The sequence below is a fragment of the Pygocentrus nattereri genome, chromosome 2, assembly GCF_015220715.1.
Source record: "Pygocentrus nattereri isolate fPygNat1 chromosome 2, fPygNat1.pri, whole genome shotgun sequence".
Lineage (NCBI taxonomy): Eukaryota > Metazoa > Chordata > Actinopteri > Characiformes > Serrasalmidae > Pygocentrus > Pygocentrus nattereri.
Window position 1 is genome coordinate 40,296,826 of NC_051212.1, and position 18,336 is coordinate 40,315,161.

Here is an 18,336-nt window from a genome sequence, read left to right on the forward strand (position 1 = left end):
TTAGCTGCCTTCTTCTTCTGAATACTCTCCTGGACTTCCTCATTCCACCACCAACTTTCCTTGTCTTCTTTCCTCTGACCAGACGAAACACCCAACACATTTTTGCCAGTTTCTCTCACCACCTTAGCTGTAGTTTCCCAGTCCACAGGTAGCTCCTCACTGCCCCCAAGGGCCTGTTGCAATTTTTCCCTGAACTGCCTGCAACCATCCTCCTCCTTCAGCTTCCACCATCTAATCTTTGGCTCTGTCTTCACTCTCTTCCTCTTCATTGTTTCTAATCTCATTCTACAGACAACCACCCTATGCTGCCTTGCTACACTTTCCCCTGGTACCACTTTACAATCTCCAATCTCTTTTAGGTGGCATCTCCTGCTAAGGATATAGTCCACCTGTGTGCACCTCCCTCCACTCTTGTATGTCAACCTGTGTTCTTCCCTCTTCTGAAAATATGTGTTCACCACAGCCATTTCCATTCTCTTTGCAAAATCTACAACCATCTGACCTTCCGCATTTCTGTCTTTCACACCATACATACCCAGCACCTCTTCATCCCCTCTGTTCCCTTCCCTCCATTGAAGTCTGCACCAATCACTAATCTCTCCTCTCTAGGGACAGCATCTACCACTTCATCCATCTTACTCCAAAATTCCTCTTTCTGCTCTAACTGACAACCAACCTGTGGTGCATATGAACTGACCACATTCAAAATTACACCATCAACCTCCAACTTCAGGCTGATGATCCTGTCTGACACTCTCTTTACATCCAGAACACTTTCCCCAAGCTGTTCCTTTAGGATTATCCCTACTCCATTTCTCTTCCTCTCTACACCATGATAGAACAGTTTGAATCCACCTCCAATGTTCCTGGCCTTGCTTCCTTTCCATCTGGTCTCCTGGACACACAGAATATCTACCTTCCTTCTCTCCAGCTTCCGTCTGCAAGCTCTCTGCCTTTACCAGTCATTGTCCCTATGAGTCCCTAATCTAACCTCCACACTCTTGCCTTTCCTTCTCTCTTGCTGCCTTCTAACCTGCCTTCCTCCTCTCCTCTTTGATGGTCTTCGACCTACAGTAGTCCAATTTCCACCGGCACCCTGCTGGTCAACAGCGCCGGAGGTGGTCGTTGTTAACCCGGGCCTCAACCGATCCGTTATGGCAATCATATCTGTGATACCCATGATAGTTTTGGCACAAGTTTTATGCCAGATGCCCTTCCTGACGCAACCCTCACCATTTATCCGGGCTTGGGACCGGCACCAGAAGTACACAAAGTACACCCCTAATGGCCGAATGGGATGACCATTAAAATTAATATACAATGTGGTCTTGTGAATTTTCAAAGGCATTTTGACACAGAATGAGCTCATTGGGCAAGATTATGCAATTGCAAAGATGAGAGGCGCTGTTTTACATTTGAATTTTGACATCTTTCTATCTTGGTGTTGACTTTGATAAAAAATAATTAGAGATGGCAAATGCATATAATTTAAATCACATATTCATTATCATTTTGACACCATTGATGTATGATCACATAAGGCACTAACATGCAGTTCTGGAAATACAATTAATTTTAAATAAAGGTACTTATATAGCATCTAAATATCTGTGTAAATGAAATGTCAATACTAGTGTAATACTAATCACGAATTGATATGATATGCTTCCATTTTGAAATGGTACAGAAACAAAAATATATACACAATAATTTTCACAGAACATGAATCTGAAAACAGGTTCAACTATAAGTGACAAATGTTTTTATTTTTAAATGAGCTGATTAACATTAATTGTTAATAACATTGTTTTATTCTTGTTACTTTTTATAAAATCAGGGATTGTAAAGCAAAATCATATCTTTACATTCATGTTGCAGCATTACTAACCCCCTTCCCAGATGGAACTAATTTAACAAACATTAATAATACTAACAATGCCACATCTGTCATTTTTACATTTTGCCAATAAAAGTCTAACAAAGTGTATACAATGGTGATCACTGGCTTCATGTGTCTCAGAGGAACCATGTGTTAATCCACTACCTCCTAGCTTGGTAGCATTATATAGTGGGGGAGACATTGGGTAAATAAAAAATAAACAATTCTTACTGACTGCCAAGCAACATAACCAAAGGGTATTCATTAACAGCAAAATGTTTTTAATATTTTGGTTTATTGGTTGGTGTAGTGTAGTGGTTAACACCTCTGCCTTCTACGCTGTAGACTGGGGTTCAATCCCCCACCGGGGTAAGCCCCCTACACTATACCAATAAGAGTCCTTGGGCAAGACTCCTAACACTGCCTTCGCCTACTTGTGTAAAATGATCAAATTGTAAGTCGCTCTGGATAAGAGCGTCAGCCAAATGCCATAAATGTAAATGGTTCATGACTATTCATTTTATTAGTGTAGAACTGTGTGTGTATGTGAAGTATTTTACCACAGCTTTGAATGTGGCCATTTTAAAATAAAGATTTTTCAGCCTATTGTTGATAAAAAATCTTATTAATTTTCCATTATTGTTTTTGTGTTTTGTTAACTGTTTCTAATCTCTAGCTAAATTGACATCTATATTTTCTGTGTCTGTAGTGCCAGTCTCGTTGAGGAATTGGAGAATCTACTCTAGACCCTCAGCTGTGATGCGCGGTTGCACCATGGTGTTGTGTAGTTCTCTGGTGGGCCTGGCTATGCTGTTTCTCGGAGTCCATGCTATCCCAGCCCATGACGGCAAACTGGTGCAGACCACCAGGGTCAGGAGGCAAGCCCCCAATGGTGAAGGCCTCCAAAGCAACCAGACACAACCTATGATCTTCAACCATGTGTACAATATCAATGTCCCTCTGGAGTCCCTGTGCTCTGTCGATTTAGACTCAGGGTCAAATCCAAAGGCTTCTATGGGGGATGATAAGCCACCCACAGAGTACATGGAGCAGACCATGGATTCAGACAGTCAGGTGACCTTCACCCACCGCATCAACATCCCTAAGCAAGCGTGTGCCTGCCCTGCGTCAGCTACCCTGCAGCAGCTAGCCAGCCGCATAGAAATGCTGGAGAGAGAGGTGTCCCTGCTGCGAGCTCAGTGCAGCAGTGGCTGCTGTGGAGAAAGCTCTGCCATGGGTGAGTCACAGACAGATGTGCATTTATGGCTGTGGTGGGGGTTAGACAAGTGTTGTACAAAAAGCCAAACTTAAATTTACTATCAATCCTTTCTTACTCATAGCTCACTTTTGTCTCTTTATTTGATCTATGTGAGTCTAGACACTTTAGGAGTTAAATTAGAAGTGCTAAAGACATTTACAGAAGTTGAATGTCTCCTTACCAATCTGTAATGGCTGTGAAGGGAGCAAAACCTGCAAAACCTGAAAAATCAGCTTTCAGTAGAAAATACATGTCCTTACAAAATTCAAGGCTCTAGTGCAGTGACCCATGGGGTATAGCCACTTGTTTGTGCTGATCATTGACTGAGGATAGTCTAAAAACAAACCAGATGTTCACACCAAGTTAGATCACTTCAACCAACCTCAAATCACTTTCATTTTAAGTAAAAACTGCCTGAGAGAAGCCTACCAATTAAATACCGTAGATTGATAATTTGCCGAAGATGATGTGAAGTTTCTGACTATATTGAGTGGACAATATAAAGACATAGAAAATAAGTCATCATTGAAGGATTGCACTCTTTCTCTTCCTTCTGGAATGTTTCTGCAGTGCTAAATGGAGGAGGTGGCAATGTCTGCAGGGAGAACGCTATGGTGTATGGTGACAATGCTGTGCTTGTTTTAAGTCTCAGAGGTGCACTTTACTGGATTTGCACCTGCAAGCTGAGGCTATGGAGGCCCTCCAGGGCTACTAAAAACAGCTGAAACGGTGGAGTAGGGAAGAAAAAGTCATATTAAGCTAAACAAATGAGGTTAGGTGGGAGATTAATTACAAGGCCTTTGTCACAAAGGTCTTTCCCCCAGACCTTTGGTGTAAAGCTAAGTATTTCAAGGTGCAGCGGATCTCCAGGAAGCTGGCACAGACTAGGCTATATTTATCCAAGCTAATGAGATTGCAAGGTGTTGCCTCAGTTTCAGTCTGGTGATTCTGGGATCATTATCATCCAGAATGATGAAAGTGTTCAATGAGTAGTTAAGGCTAGTGATGGATGAAGTCATGCCATGCGAAACTGTAGTGTTTCCTCAGTCAGATAGGAGCAGTGTGTCAGTACGGTATTAGTACTTATGTTCCTGATGTTTCCATTTTAAATTGTTTTCATCTCCCTCTCCCATCACCCACTCTTAACACTGAGTGGAAACTCTTAGCTAGCTCACAGACCCTCCCTGATACTTGTAAATATGTCATAGTATGGAAGGAAAATGCCGCATGGTAACAGCCTGCCAAGCAAATACTGTGTCTTGACAATTTAGTGAAGATTGTGTGAAATTTCTGGCTATGTGGAGTAGACAATATAAAAAGAGAGAAAACAAATCATTATTGAAGTGTTGCACTGTAAAAATGATTGTAGTGAATGATTGTAGTACATTTCATAGACCCATATTTTATTCACAATAGAACATAGAACACATCAGATGTTGAAAGTGAAACATTTTACCATTTAATGAAGAACATTAACTTGTTTAGAACTTGATAGCAGCAACACATCTCAAAAAAATCAGGACGGGGCAGCAAAAGGCTGGTAAAGTAAGTGGTACTAATAAAAAAAAAAAACAATTGGATGAGCAATTTGCAAATAACTCACATGACTGGGCATAAAAAGATCATTTTAGAGATGTCGAATCTGTCAGAAGCAAAGATGAGCAGGTAAGATTCTATACTGGAAATCACTGCATGGGTTCAGAAACACCAATCCAGAAAACGTCTCTTTCAGAGAAGGACTTGCATAGTTCAGCAAGACAATGCTAATTCTCATACTGTATTCATCAAAACAGCATGGCTTCACAGAAGAGCCTGGGTGCTGAACTGGCCTGCCTGCAGTCCAGATCCTTCACTAATAGAAAACATTTGCCGCATCATGAAACAAAAAATCTGGCAAAGAAGACCCAGGACTGTTGAGCAGCTTAAATCCCACATCAGACAAGAATGGGACAGCAATTGGTCTTCTCACTTCCCAGACATGTTGGTAAAAGAAGAGGGGATGCTGCACGTTGGTAGACATAGCTCTGTCTTTTTTGAGATATATTGCTGCCATCAAGTTCTAATGTTAATGTTTTCTATGAAATGGTAAAATATCTCACTTTCAACATCTGATATGTGAGATTTGCACATCATTGCATTCTACTTTCATTTACATTTATTTACATATTACACAATGTTCCACCTTTTTTGGAATTGAGGTTGTATTTTTATTGATCTGTGTAATTTCACTGTAGAGATCATACAAATTTCCCCTTTTCATGTGTACAGAAAGAGAAATATTGGGATTGATGTCAGGATACTGGTCTTAGTATTGGTTGGTATAAGTTAAGTCTAGGGCTAAAACCCTAGCACATTCAGGTTAGACAATTTTCTTAAGATTAAAACAAAGACTTTCTTTTATTTACATCTCTGTGTATATATGCTTATTGTATAAATCATTAGAATGCTTTAAAAGTATAGGGATTGATATATTATTACTCTGTATTTGGATTAAAGTAAAATGGTGGAATGTGTCTTCTAGGTCGCTTGGACTTTGTTCCCCACTGCAGTGATCATGGAATCTTCAGTATGGAGGTGTGTGGCTGTGTGTGTAATGAAGGCTGGACAGGTAAGAATTGCTCAGAGCCTCGGTGTCCAGATGATTGCTCTGGCCAGGGCATGTGCATTGAGGGCGAGTGTGTATGTGACCGGGACTTTGGAGGCGACAACTGTTCTGAGCCACGATGCCCTGGAGACTGCTCGGACCATGGCCTGTGCATTGATGGAGAGTGTGTATGTGAAGAGGCCTACTCCGGGGAGGACTGCTCTATTGGCAGATGCTTGAACGACTGCTCTGAACAGGGCATCTGCCTGAACGGAACTTGCCAGTGTCGGCCAGGCTTTCTGGGAGAGGACTGCTCACGAGTCTTCTGCGCCAACAACTGCAGCCAGAAGGGAGACTGTAAGGATGGCTTCTGCGTTTGCCTGGAAGGTTACACTGGAGATGACTGTGCTTCAGGTGAGTGATGCTGACCTCTGGGTTTTTTACCCTTAGAAGATAGCAGAGATAGCCTGGACTAAATCATAATAGCTTGGGTGTCAGGCACCCACACTCAGTAATAATAACATCATACTCAACCGTACATATTTTATTATTACATGAACATTAGGTCAGTTTGCAATTACTTTAAATATAGTATCTACACAAGTAAAACTAGTCCAGCCTAAATATGGCTTTTGTTTAATTCATTGTTACATTTGATTTACATTCACTGAGTCTGCAGCTTTTTTCTGTCACTGACAAGAAATAACAAAAATAAAAAACAAACAAATAGAGTCTACATTTTTCATAAAATATTTCAGTGATTCACAAGTGAGAGATAATTGTTAGAAACATTTTTTGTTCTTGCTAGTGATAAACATCTAAGGTTTATTGGTTGCAATGTACTGGAAGCTTGTGTTAGTTCTGTTTGAACTATCTGACAGTACTATATTAGAGAGCTAAAAAAAGTGGATGCATAAGTCATTCCCAAAGACTCAACTGGTGTTTGGTTACCCCTGTGCTATGACAAATTTCCTCTTCCATCCATTAAACTCACCTTTGTCACATCATAGAGGTTTAAATCCATTGCTCATTTTTTTTGTACAACACATAGGGGCATTTTAAAAAGACATTTGTGTAGTACACCATGAGTATATGTAGTACACCATGAACATGAGTTAACACAATAAATTATTAACTCTATTATGTTTTTTAATGCCATTAATGCATTTGTCTAGTTTGACTTTTTGAACCAGTAAGCTAGCATGCAGATTGTAGCACTCTTGTTCAAATGCAGCTTTTAAATGACTCTTTAAGCAAACTACTGTTTGATATTATAAAAATATTTTTTTATTGTTCATTACTACTCTATTGGCAGATGCTTGAACGACTGAACAACTTTTCCATTAATCTATACATGCATGTCACCTGATTTTAAACAAGACACAGCTAGTTGTATAGCTTGATAATCATGAATGGCTGATGCTGTTTGAAAATCAAGAAGTCACTTAAAATAAAAACTCTTAACAACCATGTTGAGTGAATATATATATATATATATATATATATATATATATATATATATATATATATATATATATATACATATAAAATTAGTTGAAACATGCAGCAACTGTTGCTCTCACTGGATGTAAAAAAAATGGTACCTGTGTTCACCACATGGAAATTAGATCTTTATTATCTTATTTTGTAAATTTGTGTAGCTATAACAAATTGTACTGATTTTTAAAATAAAAAAAGAATGTCTTTAGGGCCAGATTTTGGGCAAAAAAAGATAAATGTAATTAACCGCAATTAGCAACACAAATGTGATTATTTAAATTATTTTACTTGTTCAACAGACATAATGTAAACAAACAGTATTGGTCTTTCCAGAAAGTTTGTCATTGTTCAAACACTTACCAGACAGCATCACTGATTTATCTCAGCCACAAATTTCTTTAAGCAGAATTGTGCACAATCACACTTTTTTCAGGTTTTAAATATCCTTTTTTAGTCATTCTGGGAAGTATTCTTGTGTCTGGCCATTTGTTGTATCTGTTTTCAACTTCTGCATGAATACATGACAGGTTGTCTTTTCATCATTTGAAGGGGGTTCTCTGTCAAAGCCTTCAAATCTAGTAGCAATCAGTGATGATGGACTCCCCTTTGTAGAATATTGTGTGAAGATTTTCATCATCCAGACTTGTTGGTTCTATATTCATTTTCTGCACAGCTTTGATAATATTTTTTAAAGATCCACTTGATTCCTTTTTGCAATACCTCTATTAGACTAATTCAAATCTGCAATGGCTTCCCTAAGGCCCTGTTCTAATATATCCTGATATTTAAAAAATAAAAAATTTTGTTTGTTTTGCCCTCCCATCCACATGGAAATGGTTTCAGTCACTGAACAAGGATGTTATATTTTCAGTTTTTTTATTATTTTTGAAAATATTATCACATTGTAAACTTGCACATGCCAGTAGCTGTTTTCATTTACTAAGCATGCAGAATTCTAAAATGTCCAAATGAGTGATATATTTATAATTTACTTTATCTTTACATTTTAATGAAACCATAGTGCATATATGCCAGCACTGTACTCAGTTCATTTAAATGGGGTGTTAACTTGATTGCAAATCTCAAATACTTCATTGTTTCTACAGATGTATAATTGGATGATCATTAGCAGAAGTCAGATTTGAAAAAAACCCAGAGTAGTATAATCCAACAGACTGAAGAGCTAGAAAAAACTCCTCTATTTGAGATTTGATTTTACATTTAATTAATAGAATCATATAAATAAAAATGAAGGAATTTTAGATGTGTTTTAGAAGGACAATTTAGAAGATTCTTCTTGACTGAGTCTGTTGTATAACTGTAGAGTATAAAAGTAGAGATCCAATCTCAAGGCAGATAAATAAATAAATGTAGTGTGATTTGAAAGTGTATATAGTATATTACACATATATATGATTATATAACTTGTCTGTTTACAGTTCAATTATTGAAATGTTGAACTTTTAAAAACACCTTTTAATGAATAGTTTGTAATATTTACTAAGTCCACATTGAATAAGTTTTGTATATACTATAAATTAAAATAGAAATATTAATATGGTAAGCAATTCCAACCTTTTGAGCGCTAGTGTGGTGCAATCTGCAAGATGCTGGTGCACCACCATACTCCCACAGCCATCTGCACAGACAGCAACTTTACTGAAAGTTTTTTTATCCATCTCTTGGTTTATCTCTTGCTCCAAGATGAATGACAGAAAAATGAATGACATTTCTTCCCTTGCTTACCCACTTGTTTAAGAGAAGTCCTCATCTCACACATAGGGATGACCTTGATGAAGTAAAAACCTTCTTAATAATGGGCTTCTCTCTGAGCCGATTTAGAATTCCACTGAGGGTATTAGTAAGGTCCAGGCCCTAAAGCAACAGGACATTGAGTGAGGTTCAGTGGTAGGTCTCTGTTCAAGCAAAGACCATTCTTATCCTTTTTTTTAGGAGGGCTTGTCCTTTCTTTGCTATCTTTTGATTCTTACACAATATAAGCTTTTTCATTGTTATGAACCCTTTGGTACCTTTATGAATGTGAGGTTGTTGCAAAGTTTTCAGGTGAGTTGTTGTAAGAGAGAGTACTCTTCTGGGAAGGCTTTGTATTAAATGTTGCTTTTTTGTGAAACATTGTTGTGAGGATTTAATTGTATTCAGTCACAAGAGCATAAATGAGGTCAGGGATGCTGTGCAGAATGTAAATAAAGATAAGATGCAAAGACAAGCAAATTATGTAAACCGTATTTTATGGAAAAATACTACAGAGACAACATATCAAATATTGAAAGTGAAAATTGTATTGTTTTTGGAATATATATGCCTATTTTGAATTTGATGTTCCAAAAAAGTTGGGACAGGGGCATGTTTACCACTGTCTTTCATCACCTCTTCTTTTACCAATACTAAGATACTTTAAAAGTATTTGAGAACTGCAGAGACCAACTGCTGTAGTTTTGAAAGTGAAATGTTTTCCCGTCCTTGTTTAATATAGGATTTCAGCTACTCAACAGTAATATTTTTCATTTCATAACGTGCCAAATGTTATCAGTGGGTGACAGGTCTGGACTGCAGGTAGGCCATTTTAACACCCGGTCTCTTTTAATATGGAGCAATGTTACTGTAATACAAGAATGTGGTTTGGCATTGTCTTGCTAAAATAAGCAAGTCCTTCTCTGAAAAAGAAGTTGTCTGGATAGCAGCATATGTTGCCAAAACATTTATATATTGTTCAGCATTCAGAAGGGCCTTCCCAGATGTGCACCCATACCATGTGTACAAATACACCCCTATACCATTATGAGTACTGGCTTTTCAACTATGCACTGATAACAAGCTGAGTGGTTAGCCTGGAGGACACAGTGTCCATTTCCAAAAAGAATTTCAAATGTTGTTTTGTCAGGCCACAGGACACTCTTCCACTTCACCTCAGTCCATTTATAATGATAAACATTATAGTATATTTTTCTTGTTTTCTTGTTTGACAAGTATGTAAATACTTTTATATACATTTACAATGTGACAGGACAGAGTGTATTAAGCCCTTCTCATGAATTTCCTTGCAAAATGTCACTGAGTACTTGGATCAATGAATAAATAAATCTCCACCTTTGTCCTTGGTTACTGACAAATGAATATTTGCTGACAGCTTGTTCCTGATGTCTGTTATTCCTGCATAGTTCCATTTTCCCTCATGTCCAATGCAGAAATGGTTTTTGATTAATGTGATGGCATTCTGGACCTGTTCTGTCTCTACCAATCTTGTAAGGCATTTGCAACATAGATCCAGAGTTTCTTGTATGCTATTTCTTGTATGAGAATATCATAACATTCAACATAAATAAAGTAAGGAAGAGGTCAAGTATAACTCAAAATGACTGAATTTTACAGTGATGGTTTAGCAACAAATCAAATTTCCAAGTTTTCCCTTATTTGACATGTTTGATGCTTGTTTTTTACTGTTTCTAACTGGATTCTTAAACCACTTGTCCAGTTGTTAAGTCATCTAAAATATATTTGCTCGTGTTGTTTCTGGTACTATATTGCCTTTTCAGTATTTAAAACCTGCAAATATTTTACAGTAGCATTTACTATATGTAGGACAGTTTATACCAGATGGGAACAGTCTGAGTTTTCCAGACAAAGAAGGTTTTGAAAATGTACACACAAGCACTAATGCCATGCTTCACTGGCCATTGCTTCTGCATTAGTTGATGATTAACATATTAGCAAAATTACCTGTTACTCAGTATCTATGTTATGAGTTGCAAGGCAAAAAGAAAAAAAGAAGACTGCTTTACTGTTACTATTCAAATAATTGCAGTTCTTACATCTTTACACTCATCTCTCATGAGTGTTTAATAAAAAATGTTGATGCATAAGTAGGAATTTTTTCAGAACAATTACAAGTATTTTTTTTGCTGATACTGATTTTGATACCAACATCAGGAACCTACTTAGAAATAAATAGTTGTTGGTGGAAATTTGTGTAATGTATCTTAATGATCCGCATGATAGTTTTGGCACAACTTTTACGCCAGATGCCCTTCCTGACGCAACCCTCACCATTTATCCGGGCTTGGGACCGGCACCAGAAGTACACAAAGTACACCCCTAATGGCTGGTTTAGTGTAATGTATCTTAATAGTTCATTTAAAATCAGCAAAACTTTACTGAATGAAGTGCATTAGTTAGCTATGCTACATTAGTTACCTTAAATCGAGTAGTGTTGCAGTGGAAAGTAATATATTTGGTTTCACATTATAAAAATGCTTCTGTACAGCTGTAAGTAAAGTATGTTTTATCATTTTGATCCCCACCCCTTATCTGTCTATTTCAACAATAGCCTCTTTAGCATAGTGACAGCAGTAATCACATCTGAATCTAATCCATACTTGTCAAGTCTTGCTGGAGTCTTTTGTTTGGCTGGGTGAACGGTAGTTGAATATCCTCTAAAGTGTTCTCTAAGTAGATCACTTACATATAGTAAAAAATAAAAACACTGATGAATTGAGGAATTGTCCCAGCACTACTGTTATTGATATGTATGAAGTACAAAGTATATTATGTAGCTAAAATCAGTAGTAGCTTTCAATTTTTCAGCTATTTTAGCCTCATAGTTTTAATGAATTAAAAAACTTTGGAGGCCAGAAATGTCTCAGCTGATGAATTAAGGGGAAAGGGGAAAATTGTTTTAATTTTCAATTTAAAGGACCTTAAATTTATTTAAAGGATCCTAAATTTTCTACTAAACCCTTTACTTCTAACCCTAACCTTATTTTTGCCCCTTTAGGTCCACTTATAACAGTTGTGTGATTTTATTTACCAGTAATTGTTAAATTATTTTTATAGGAGCATTTGCCAGCTTCTCATTATCCCTTAGAATTAAAATGACTGTTTTTGATACTATACCTTTAAGATTAATGTATGTGAATGATGTTTGTTCTGATTTACTACCCTGTACTGTGCCTTACTGAAAAACAGTCCTGGCTGGTGCACTCTTTATAATTTTAGCATGAATGGGTGGGACTAAACTGCTGCCATTTTTGCAGCTTAGTGTCCATGTATGGACTGTGTGAGCTGGGGAGTATTACATTTAAATTTAAATTGAAACTGTTAACAACATTATTTGTAGAACTTATATACTGCATCAAACTTTATTTCACAAATAGCAAGGCAAATTTGGTTTTCCATGAAATGGGCCCTTTAAAGATGCACCCAGTTGTATTACTGTGACATCTTCCTCCTAAAAATGTTCAGGTTGCCTTTAGACATGGTACAGACATAAATCTACTGACGATACGTAAATGCCTATTATCCCTTGAACACACTAAGTCAGTGAATAAGAAAATCCCAGTTTTCCCTGAGCAGAAGATCAGCTGCATGCCCTGCTGGTGGTGCACACAACACAAGTCAAACCTTCGGTGTAGTCAGCCCCTACGCCTCCAACCACAGCTGTAAAATTGGGGATGGCTCAGGGTGTAACAGCATTCATTTGTCAAAAGTCACATTCGCTGCGGAAGACGTGTCACATTAGCTGGGGCTGAGGCAATCACACTCTGCTCACATTCTCAGAGGAAAATTGAGAAAAAAAGGGCAAAAAACCCCCGCATTGCTGCAAACAGCTGTCATCTTACAAGAAAGAAGAGTGAGAGAAGAGAGAGAAAGGGCAAATCATATTATCAGGTCTGTTCTCTCCTTCTCATTTTCTCTGAGTCCTGGTTGCAGCAAAATTGCTCATTTCATTGCAATTAGGGGAAAAACAGCAGACCAGTATGTAAGAGACATGGGAGAATAAAGAAAGAGGTGGTTCAATTATTATTGGCTCAGGTTCATTAGGTTCAGCACCGCATAAGTGTTCCATGTTATCACAGAAGCAGTATATGGCTTTGCCTTCAATTACTTGGTCCTATTTTCTCATTTCATTAGTATAGAGAGACAGTAGAGGTGACATTATGTATTCAGATGGGTGACAACTAACAACAAAACAATTCAGGGAAATGTGAGCTGTATTTACTGTGGAGTAAATACAGCATTTACAGAGTAAATTTTACAAGGTAAAATATTAATATTAGTAAAAGTAGTCCTCCCTTTAGACCTCCACTTGAGTAAAATTATTTTCCCTCAAACGTGCTTAAGTATTGAAAGTAAAAGTACTTAAAGATTAATTATGACTCTAATTACCTATTGCCATTTTGTAACAAGACTCTTGCTTCATTAACTAATTTTAGGTGAAAATACTCTATTGTCACTCTTGGTAAACAAATATTTTAATAGTTAATATTTTAGTTAGTAATATAATAGTTAATATTTTAATAATTAATGTCATTAACTAGTCTGACATTGTCAATCAAAATTATCATAAGCACAAAACACTGAAGGCAAAACATTTCTATAGGGTACAACCAAGCGGTTCTGAAAAAACCTTTTATGAAAGCAAAATTTCAGTTTAAGATTTATTTGCAACTTAGTTACAAGTTTAAATTTAATAAAAACATGTTTTAAACAGGTTCACAAATGCGTTTTCCTTTACTATATTGCATCTGTTCATAAGCATGAACTAGCAAAAACAAATTTACTATAAAATGAAAGTGTTTGTATAAATTCAGAAAAAAGACACATCAGTCACAACTGCATATGTGTGCATATTTCTATATTGTGCTCTATTTACCCACAAAGTCAACAACAATATGTGATATCTGTTTGCTAATTCTTTGATGTGTGATTGTCAGTCAGTGTTTGCATTAACCCTGTCCTGCTTTACTTGTGAAAGTAACCTAAGTATAGTGTGGATATACTTGCATTGGGTCAGTATGTCCAACAGGTCAAAACAAGTTCAAAACTAAGTGGGTGCTGTACCCTGATTGGTGTACTAGCTTTGTGCTTCTTTCATTTTGACACGATACATTTTTATACACACATAAGCCAAAAGGAACAACAGATTTTGTAAAATGTTGTGGAGTAAAAAGTAAGATATTTGACTTTGAAATGTAGTGGAGTGAAAGTAAAATGGAAATACTTCAGTAAAGTACAGATACACAAAAAACGTCTTAAGTACAGTAACAAATTACATTTACTTCATTACTGTCCATCACTGGCTATAGAGTCCTGTCTGAGTTGACTGTCAAGTAAACAACAATATTAATGATTTTCATTCAAATAGTCATTCACACATCAGACAAGTATAATGAACTCTATAAAAAAGGAATTATAATGAGTATTATATTAAACTTATTATTGTTTATTTTAAATTGTATTACATCAGTTTCTCCTACATGGTTAAATGAGCTGTTATTGTTGAATAAATTAAAGTAGTGGTCTGTAACCCTGGTCCTGGTACCTTCCTGTACAGTTTAGTTCCCACCTTTATCCAGTAAGCTGCCCTGTCCCTTAATTAATGCTAAAACATCTGATCCAGCCAGTCAGGGACTTGGGAGGAGATCGATTAGGTAGAGCAGGAGTGGCAAAGTGCTTGGAACTAGGCTCTGTTGTAAGGTAGCTCTCCTGGACAAGGGTTGAGGCCACTGAATTAAAGCATCATTCAGTGCTGCTTTAAATGCTGATATGTATCATTACATCATTATGGCTATAGTAAGCTAACAGAATAATCACAGCATTTTTGCAGCAAATAGCACTTCATTGACTACACCATGAAGAGAACATAAGATTTAAATTCAGATTATTGAAAGTGAAATAATCTCACCTAAATGTAACAAGCATTTTTAAGCTTTGGATGTCTGTTTTACATAAAAGCACTAAAACAAATTAGGTTCATTGCAGTGATCAAAACCAGATGAATTACAAGCTTCTGTAGCGAATTAAAACATTTCTGTTTAAAGACATACTTACAGATTTACTGAATCTGTCTCTGAGTGTAGACAAAGTTTTTGTGCCATGCTTTTGAGCATGTCTCATCCATCCATCCATCCATCCATCATCTTCCGCTTCTCCGGGGTTCGGGTCACGGGGGCAGCATCCTGAGCAATGAAGCCCAGACCTCCCTTTCCCCAGCCACTTCCACTAGCTCCCTGGGAGGGATTCCGAGGCGCTCCCAGGCCAGCTGGGCGATATAGTCACGCCAGCATGTCCTGGGTCTTCCCCGGGGTCTCCTCCCCGGTGGACTTGCCTGTGACACCTCCCAAGGGAGGCGTCCAGGAGGCATCCTAACAAGATGCCCGAACCACCTCAACTGGTTCCTCTCGACGTGAAGAAGCAGCGGCTTTACTCCGAGTCCCTCCCGGATGACCGAACTTCTCACCCTATCTCTAAGGGAGAGTCCAGCCACCCTGCGGAGGAAACTCATTTCGGCCACTTGTATTCGCGATCTCGTTCTTTCAGTCATTACCCAAAGCTCATGACCATAGGTGAGGGTGGGAACGTAGATCGACCAGTAAATCGAGAGCCTTGCCTTATGGCTCAGCTCTTTCTTTACCACAACAGACCGGTAAAGAGCCCGCATCACTGCTGACCCAGCACCAATCCGCCTGTCAATCTCCCGCTCCCTTGTACCATCACTCGTGAACAAGACCCCGAGATACTTAAACTCCTCCACTTGAGGCAAGAGCTCATCCCCGACCCAGAGAGGGCTCTCCCTTTCAGTCACCCTCTGACTGGCATCTTCCCCCACCACCTGATCCAACTCACCACCAGGTGGTGATCAGTTGACAGCTCAGCTCCTCTCTTTACCCGAGTGTCCAGTACACATGGCCGCAAGTCCGCTGACACGACTACAAAGTCAATCATTGAACTGCGGCCTAGGGTGTCCTGGTGCCATGTGCACTTATGGACATCCTTGTGTTCAAACATGGTGTTCGTTATGGACAAACTGTGGTTTGCACAGAAGTCCAAAAACTGAACACCACTCAGGTTCAGATCAGAGAGACCATTCCTCCCAATCACACCCCTCCAGATCTTACTGTCGTTGCCCAGGTGAGCGTTGAAATCCCCCAGTAGGACAATCGAGTCTCCAGGAGGAGCACTTTCAAGCACCCCTTCCAAGGACTCTATGAAGGCTGGGTATTCTGAACTGCTGTTCGGTACATAAGCACAGACAACAGTCAGGACCCGTTCCCCAACCCGAAGGCGTAGGGAACCTACCCTCTCGTCCACCGGGGAAAACCCCAACATACAGGCGCTGAGTCGAGGGGCTATGAGAAAGCCCACACCTGCCCGCCGCCTCTCACCATGGGCAACTCCAGAAAAGAAAAAAGTCCAGCCCCTGTCAAGGAGATTGGACCCAGAGCCCAAGCTGTGTGTTGAGGTGAGCCCGACTATATCTATCTATATCTCTCAACCTCGCGCACCAACTCAGGCTCCTTCCCCGCCAGTGAGGTAACGTTCCAAGTTCCGAAAGCCAGTTTCAGCAACCGAGGATCAGAACGCCAAGGCCCACGCCTTCGGACACTGCCCGATCCACAATGCACCACACCCCTACTACTGCCCCTCCCATCGGTGGTGGGTCGATGGGAGGGGGGACTCATGTAGCTCCTTCGGGCTGGGCTCGGCCGGGCACCATGAGTGAATGCCCGGCCACCAGACGCTTGCTGGCGAGCCCCTCCCCCAGGCCTGGCTCCAGGGTGGGGCCCCAGTAACCCTGATCCGGGCAGGGTACACAAGTCCTGCTTTGTTGTCCTCATAGGGGTGGTTATGGATCACACTTTGTCTGGCCTGTCACCCATTTTGCCATGGGAGATCCTACCAGGAGCTTTTGCTCCAGACAACATAGCTCCTAGGGTCCTTCAAGCACACAAAACCTCTCCACCACGATAAGGTGGTGATCCATGGAGAGGAGCATGTCTCAACCAATCAGATTTTAGAAACTGACCTATACACCCAAATAGTACTGACTGCAGACATTGAGGGCTTAAAACATTAGCGCAAATGGATACAAATGGATCTAGGGGCCATTTCACTCTGTGTAGCACATCACAGTGCACTGGGACTCATGACTGGGAATCATGGACAGGCTGTGTGAATCTACAGCTTGGGCTAAATGTAAGTCATACCCTTCTGAGTCTACAGAATTCCAAACTTATCCATTTCTAGACATTTATTAACAGCAAGTAAAATATTGTAGATGCCAAGTATTAAACCTTATTTAGATTTTTTTCCTTTGAGAGATAGAGAAGCTTACCTACTAGTTTATTTATACCGCCTGCGTCTGTGATCCACCCACACGGTCTTGAAGTTTTAATAGCTTTTAAGTCTATATGCATTATTGTGATTATTTTTGTCTTCAAATATAATTAACTTATTAAGGCACAAATCTTCAGGAATATTGAGATTTTTACAGATTTTTTTAGAGACTTGGCAGCTGTTAAGCGATCACCAGCAATTTCGCTGTCCAGGAACTCTGAAATTATTGTGCCATTAAATGTATTTTACAGATATGGTCATACATGCTTGAGGTCGCTGCTTCTGCTGCATTTTAATTCCTGACTGAACTTAAACCACTGCCTGCTGTCAAGTTATGTGGCCCTGATTTCCCATGATTTCCCCTTTCATGATTTCCCCTTTCATTCTTTATAAAGTAGCCTGTTTTTGTAGATTTTTTTTCTGCTTCTTCTGCTCTAGTGAACTGAGTGGACTGAGGATAATATATGCAATTTGCCATTTATACTGCTTATTTGACCATATATGGCCTCGTTTCACTTATCCAAAGCCAAGTGGTGCCTGTCTATCAGGGCTCTAATCTGCTTCTCAAATTTCTTGGTTCCTTCAAAGTTCCTTCAAAATGTATGTATTGGATTTATCACCATGAAATTAAAAATGTGTCCTTAACATGTGAAATATGAAATAATTTGATGACATTTTCAAGTCCCCATGTAATCTTGCATTCCACTGTATTCGACTTGATGATTTTATGGTTCAGTACTAGAACAATATTTGTGAAAACTTTTTTATATTTATTATGTTTATAATGAAAATGTATTGCTGACAGAAGCAATAGCAAAAGTCAATTTAACTGCCAGGAGATTGAGTTTGTTTTGCCTCTTTAACTCTGTTTTGTTTTGTGAATGCAAAATTAAGTGGCGCTTGCTTAAATCATGGTGCAGTCAAGCACATAAATGCATCTCTAATTAGCTGTCACCTTTGTCTTCTGCATTAAGGAACGAG

At 38.8% G+C, this 18,336-nt stretch overlaps 1 protein-coding gene across 6 annotated transcripts in view; it reads left to right on the plus strand.

Moving 5' to 3' along the window:
- The window catches only part of tnr (tenascin R (restrictin, janusin)), a 235,290-nt gene that overhangs the window by 127,718 nt on the left and 89,236 nt on the right, over positions 1–18,336 (plus strand). For all 6 annotated transcript variants that reach the window (XM_037531224.1, XM_037531214.1, XM_017710961.2 and 3 more), the window contains 2 exons: positions 2,589–3,116; positions 5,659–6,135. In XM_037531224.1, coding sequence (XP_037387121.1) covers positions 2,589–3,116; positions 5,659–6,135 — 1,005 coding nt within the window. The remainder of the gene's footprint in view (positions 1–2,588; positions 3,117–5,658; positions 6,136–18,336) is intronic.